The following is a 6,901-nucleotide window of genomic DNA, read 5'->3' as shown; positions in this document are numbered from 1 at the left end:
AACCCTTAACACTACACACTAAAAATACCTATCTCTTCGGTGAGCACAAGAGAGACCTCAACCTCCTCTAGCACCCAACGTTCCAAGCACGAATCCAACACGAATGATTCCACACTCAAGTTGGAAATCCTAGTTACAATGTTTCGGCCATAGGCCTTTCTCACAAGAGAGAAATGTTCTTCTTACAACTTTCAATATCAATAAACATCTAAGACTAACAACCCTAAGAGGTTCTATATATAGTGTATTACAAAATAGAATACAAAATGCCCACAATACCCCTCAAGGGTGAGGTGCCCATCAAGTGTAACTTAGGGGCTGTTTTTAGTGCATTTAGGCCATTTTTCACACTTCACTTGTGCACTTCCTTGGACAGATTCAATACGCACTCATTCTCGTCCATCCTCGTGGTCGTACTCGTATCAAGGACACTCGCTTCGATTTAACTCATTAGGTTCGATTGTTACTAGTCAGTGGCGGAGCCACAGCCGACGAAGGGTGGTCAGATGAACACCCTTCGTCGGAAAATTTTTTCGAGTATATAGATTAAATATAGATATTTAAGGTTATATACATGTTGTTGCACACCCTTGACAAGCTAGGAAAGCATAGTCCAATGGTCAAGAGTGTGCATTTCCGCATCAACAACCCGGGTTCGAACCTTGGCAGGTGCAGCAGTGCTTTAGAAATATTGAATTTGGTGAGTATTTTACATTTCAATGAACAAGTTAGTCTTAACCAAGTATTGAAGTATTGAATTTGGTGAGTATCCCAAAGGCCTAGTCTTAACCAAACGAACATTTTCCTTCATATCGAACACACCTTATTGTATCGTGAAAATAGATTGTTGGCTAAGTAAGACAACAATGAATAGTGATCACTTGAAATATTTGAAAGGATCGATCTCATATGAAACTGATTCGATTTTGTTAAAAGGGGAAACATATTATTGGAGGAAGGGGTGCACAAAACAAAGGATACATAAGGGAGTATGTTTCCCTTTATTTGAAAATAAACAGCTTAATAAGAAAATTATTATTGTACAGCGAAAATCATAAACTCTGGCATTGTTCTGTTTGCATGATGATAGTCTTTTCTGATGGTTTATGGTGATTTGCGCTGCTGCTTGGTGATGTGGAGTTCGATCTCTCTTCACAGTCTGAATAGATCAAGACTAGTCTTATCAAGAGGCTTAGTGAAAAACGAAGCGACATAATCAGCTATAAGGAATTCTTTATATAGTGGGGGATTTTCTTCTGATACAAGCTCTTTGATCGGACCAAACATCTTATGAGATGTAGAATCTCCTTGGAAGAAGCACGCCACTGAAATCCTTGGTCCAATATTTTTTGCCAGAACTCTATGAATTGAACTTACAAACTTGTCATTTGATAGGATCTGATACAAAATCAGACTTACATAAGTAATGATTTTGCGAAGAAAAAAAAAATGAAGATGTATGAGAAGTAAAAAGTTTTGTTGCGAACCTGAAGAAGGTCACCAATATTAACAACTAAACCATGTTCAATCGGTGTAACATCTGCCCATTGGTTATCACACAGGACTTGGAGTCCACCATGCCGATCTTGAAGCAGAATGGTAAGGAAAGAAACATCGGTATGCTTAGGGGTACCAAGAGTTAGCTCTGGTTGTGGACACGCTGGAGCGTAGTGGCATGCCAGCGCTTGTCTATTGTCACATTCCACCGCTTTCAAGTGGTCTGGCTTTAGTCCAAGAGATTCTGATAGCAAGCCAAGAAGAATTTCTTCTAGTTTTATGACATGATTTATGTACTCAAGGGATGTTTTCCTGGACATAAGGACAATATCAGAGATAACTAAGTTATAAAAGAATCATGAAGGTCAAACACGTCAAACAATTGTGCCCTTTATTACTGAAAGAAAATTTTCAGAATGATGCTAAACATGAGGGCAGGATTGAGCCGAATGTCTCTATAAATTTCTTTGAGTGTACGGTGACAAGCATACCTAAACTATTCTGTTATTTTGAGTTTCATACTTGAAATATCATGTGTATGAGTTTCGTACCCGAACTATCACCAAACATAAGAAAAGTGAACAATCCATAGTTTATGCGTGTTTTGCGAAATAGCTGGTGATTGTTCACGTAGGAAACTCACATACGAAATAGTTGAGATATGAAACTCGAAAATCTATATACTTTTAACTTTTGGGCAAAAGGTATTAGGTTCCCACGACCCGTCAAGTTATACTCTAGATCTGCCACCAGCAACACATATCCAAATATCAACTAAAAATGAAAGACTTTAACACATACGCATCAAACATGACAGATACAGAATTGAAATTCAAGTATTCAGAATATATACGTAGTTACCTGCAAACTGGTGGTATTTCTTCAGGTTCAATATGACCAGAAACAAGACCCCGGATGTATAATGTATCCTTCCAGCTTGCACTCCTCCCTTTAACTTTGTACGTGTCCAGATTGCTCTCATATCTAACGCGTCTAGTTTGATCATTGGAATAGTACTCTTTCTTCACTTCAACATCCTGTTCATGAAATTTATGCGTTACATCAATCATTCCATCCAAAACACTTGAAGGAACTCCATGATTTATCAGTTGGAAAAAGCCCCATTTCTCACATGCTTCCCTTATTTCATCGACAATCTTTTTACGTCGATCTTCAACTTCTATGCCACTGAGATCAATCACTGGAATCTGAAGAGTTGATTTGGGCATGTTCAACTCCTCAGCCAGTTCATGAGCTGGCCTAATGAAAATTTTTGGAATTTCGACGATTCCAGCATCAACTAGTCCCTTAACACCAGCTTTTGTATCATCAATAGCCTTTTTCTCAGTATCATAATCCATAACTAAATTCACCATTGTACAAATTTTCTTCTTAAATTTCAACAAGGCCAACTCTGTATATCTCTTTTAGTTCCGTTCTGCAGGTTTAGTGTATATATATCACTTTGTCCTAGAATTTTGTAAACTAGAGTACTATTTTTTTCTACAGTTGTTTCTTCATATTTTTTTACATACACTTTCCGTCACAATTTGTTTGGCCTATTTTAACTTTGCACAAAATTTAAGTTAGTAAAAAAACTTTTGAATCTAGTAGTTTTTAATTAAAGTTATATCAAATGTATCAAATTGTCTTTTAATCTTATGAGCTTAAAAATGTTATACAGAAAGTTGAAACTAAAGAGTTTCTACAAAAGAAAAGCGTCATTCTTTTTTAAATAGATTAAAACGAAAAGTATAAGTTCAAGATCTTGGTGCACTCTCTTCAAAAAGGCACAATATATAATAGGACACATGTGTATGCTTATTTAACTTTATACTAGTTTAAGTGTCTATTAGTGCATACTGAAAGTTGGAAGAGCGGTCGAAGAGAATAAATTGTAGCACACCATTCTTTTCTTCCATAGCTAAAGGTAGCATAAATGTAGAGTTAATAACCCAAATGGTCACTCAACTTATGATTTTTCTCTCAGAAAGTCACTCAACTTTGATTCTTACTTCAGAAGTTACTCAACTATGAGTTCTTTTCTCAGAAAGTAACTCAACTTTAGTTTTTACTCCAAAAGTCACTCAACTATGAGAGTCTTACTTACAAAGCCATTCAACTATTTAATTAATATTTTTAATTAAAATTTGCTAAAATATAATTTTATTTGACACAAAAAATTTAAGACATGAAAAAGATTTTCATTTAAACAATCAATTTAATGACCCGTCCATATCTAAATTTCATTTAAATGGTTTAAATAAATATTTTTTTTTATTTCTTAAATTTTGGTTTTACGACTATTTTTTGTGATTACTCTATAATTTAAAGTAATCAATTAATATCCTCAAATCACAATTATTTGATTGTACAATTTTTGCTGCTAATTTTACCTCGTTACAGTGTATATATTATAATGTTACTAATGTTTAATAACATTTGCTAATGTTTTGTGCCATATCATTTTAGTTTAATATCTTTAACGTTTTCTTTTATCAACTTATTAGGAATAAAATTTTGTTGTATTTATTTGATGCATGTGTATATTATGAAAGTGGTACTATAAAAAATTGCATTATGATAGAAAAATCCATTCAGTAAATAAGTGTCACATTGAAAGTTAGAATTTTAAGTGAAAAGAAAGCTGAAATTATGAAAAATCAGATAGAATTTTCAGGAATACAAATAGATAAAAGTCAAGTAAAAATGCAACAACATATAGTACAAAAAATAATACATTCGAAAGAAGAATTAGATACAAAAAAGAAATTACAATCATTTTTGGAATTAGTAAACCAAGTAAGGGAATATATACCAAAATTAGCAGAAAATCTAAAGCCTTTACAGAAAAATTAAAAAAGGATGTAGAATATAATTATAACGAAGAAGATAAAAAACAAGTCCAGAAAATAAAAATACTTTGTAAAGAATTACCAAAATTACAATTCCCAGACGAAAATAGAAAATTTATATATATAGTAGAAGCAGATGCTAGTGAATATAGTTATGGAGGAGTACTTAAATATAGGTATGAAAATGAAAAAATAGAACATCATTGTAGATATTATTCAGGAACGTTTAATAAAACAGAAATAAAATGGAAAATAAATAGAAAAGAATTATGTTCATTATATAAATGTTTATTAGCATTTGAGCCATATATTATATATAACAAGTTTATTGTACGAACAGATAATACACAGGTACGTTGATAGCTAACAAAGAAAATACAAAATTCAGTTACAACAAAAAAGATTCGGAGACTAGTATTGAATATATTAAATTTTACATTTACAATTGAAGTAATCAGTACTAACAAAAACGTTATTGCAGATTACATATCAAGACAAAGCTACACAGACTGATATAATAGAAGATGATGCTTTAGAAAAGATATTCAAAACCCTAACTACGCTTTCAATGAAAGTGGGCAGTATGAGTAATGAAATAGAAAAGTTAAAGACTAATGAAGATAAACTGAAGTCTATAGCTACAAATCAGCAAACTCAGCAGTGTGCAGAGCTATGTCGATCGGAAGACATTAAAATTTCAGAGTTAGAAGGAGACGTTGGGACACTCCGTAAAACCCATAACGTTTATCAATCTACAATTGCAGGTACAAAAAAAGGAATTATTGGACAAAGATACCAGAATATGAACTTAAATAAGACATTTGAAAAACCATTTACACCAAAAATACAAAAAGACCTCTTGAACATACCCCCACAAATTACCACATATCGAGATAGTCTGAACCAAGATAAAAAAGTTTATAACTATACAGCTCAAAAATACATAGAAAATATCTATCGAGTACAAACTTTTCTAAACCTTAACCCTAGAGCTATAGATATCAAAGAACCCAACACAAACTATATAACTCAAAGATTACAAGGTCACAACAAGTTAATTGCACTACCCAAAAGCAACCCAAGCTTAATAAAAAATTGTTTTGATTATGGATTATTAAATATCATATACACCCAAGATGGAGAAGAACTATCAGCTATGGAAGAATTACAAAAAATATTCAACACCTATAAAAGAGTAACTAAAGGAAATTTATTTTATATAAAGTGTTATACTGCACCAGCAGAGATATTATACGACGAGATAAAACCAGTTATACAAGTTGTAAAAATAGGATTAACCAGAGATATGATTATACCAGAAGATATTGTGTAGCAGCCAGAGATACCCAGAATCGAGATACCTGATTTTTATGCAAGCAAACGACTTATTGGGCTAGCTACAGTTATTCAAGAACTAGCAAACAATTATACCAATGGAAACCGGATATGGAGCTATTATTCAAGAGACCATCAGATGATTTATTCAAATTCAAAAGAATTACGACAAGCAGATATGGAAGATGTTAGACAATGAATAATGACATTACTTAATCCATAAAAACAATCTACTGCAAGAGCAATTAAGAGAGGATTTATTTCAGACGGATTATTGATAAGATATTGCAAGATAATTGGACACAAATATCCAGATCATCAATGTTCGAGATGTAATGGAGAAGATAATATTATCTCAGAAGTTCGGCTAGAATAAAATAAAAAATCAAGAAGATAAGCATGCCAGCTGGAAAGAAGATAAAAAAGCAGCAGATACGACAAGAAGAAGATATCAGCGGAAACAATAATGGAGATAAAAGACAAACTATTAAATTGTGAAAGCGACATGTAACAAACTTTCACAATTTTCTTTACGTAAATTATTAGAATTGTATAGGTTTTTGACTATAATTAGTTTAGGCTTTAATTGGTTTTTGTCTTTTTAGAAGACTTTTGTAAAGTATAGCAAATTAGGTTAGGTAGATAATTTTTGAAGACTTTTTGTAAAGTTTTAGAAACGTGTAAAATGAGGAAGGAAAACTTTTGTAAAGTTTCAGATTATAAATAAAAGGCATCGAAGGCAGAAAGAAAAGTAAGCCTTCATGCTTTGAAGCAAAAAATTCTCTCTTGTCTACAAAAAATATTTTGCTTATTTATTAAAAAACAGGTATATATTTCAATGGGAAAATCTATGGAGGAACAAAGCTTAGAATTATCAAAACTACCAGAACGGGTATATTCATTTACTATTATGAATAGCTAAATTCATAAATTCCTAACAATCATGATATGATAAAATAAGTTCATGTTAGTTGCTTTATAGTAGAATTATTCGAAAAATAGCATGTTAAGAAGTTTATTAGCAAAGTAGAAAAAGAGAAAAATTCCTAAGAACTATGTCATCCTAATGGTGAAACCGGTGAGGCAAGAAAGCTGTGATAGGGGAGTAACCAGAGTAGAGACGCTGTTTAAGGGAAAAGTATCCAGATTACCATGCTAATAGTGACCGAAGAATATGTTATTTAAGAATAATCTAGTATATAGCAATCTAAAGT

At 32.3% G+C, this 6,901-nt stretch overlaps 1 protein-coding gene across 1 annotated transcript; it reads right to left on the bottom strand.

Moving 5' to 3' along the window:
* Positions 1-905: 905 nt before the first annotated feature.
* LOC107853318 (1-aminocyclopropane-1-carboxylate oxidase homolog 1) lies at positions 906-2,989 on the bottom strand. The gene is made up of 3 exons (XM_016698324.2): positions 2,359-2,989; positions 1,488-1,809; positions 906-1,398 (listed from the first exon to the last, which is right to left on the bottom strand). The coding sequence occupies exons 1-3, from the start codon at positions 2,871-2,873 to the stop codon at positions 1,153-1,155; spliced, it is 1,083 nt and encodes a 360-aa protein (XP_016553810.1). The 5' UTR covers positions 2,874-2,989; the 3' UTR covers positions 906-1,152.
* Between the last annotated feature and the right edge of the window lie 3,912 nt (positions 2,990-6,901).

The sequence above is a fragment of the Capsicum annuum genome, chromosome 1 (assembly GCF_002878395.1).
Source record: "Capsicum annuum cultivar UCD-10X-F1 chromosome 1, UCD10Xv1.1, whole genome shotgun sequence".
Lineage (NCBI taxonomy): Eukaryota > Viridiplantae > Streptophyta > Magnoliopsida > Solanales > Solanaceae > Capsicum > Capsicum annuum.
The sequence above is the reverse complement of the archived record's forward strand: the minus strand, read 5'-3'. Positions and strand labels throughout refer to the sequence as shown.

Bases quoted from the DNA above. Each gene is read 5' to 3' on its own strand.
- LOC107853318 (XM_016698324.2), bottom strand. From the start codon at position 2,873: ATGGTGAATTTAGTTATGGATTATGATACTGAGAAAAAGGCTATTGAT. The intron at 1,810-2,358 runs GTAACTACGTAT...CCTTATGTCCAG, and splicing joins GAAATACCACCAGTTTGCAG to GAAAACATCCCTTGAGTACA. The intron at 1,399-1,487 runs GTTCGCAACAAA...ATTTTGTATCAG, and splicing joins ATATTGGTGACCTTCTTCAG to ATCCTATCAAATGACAAGTT.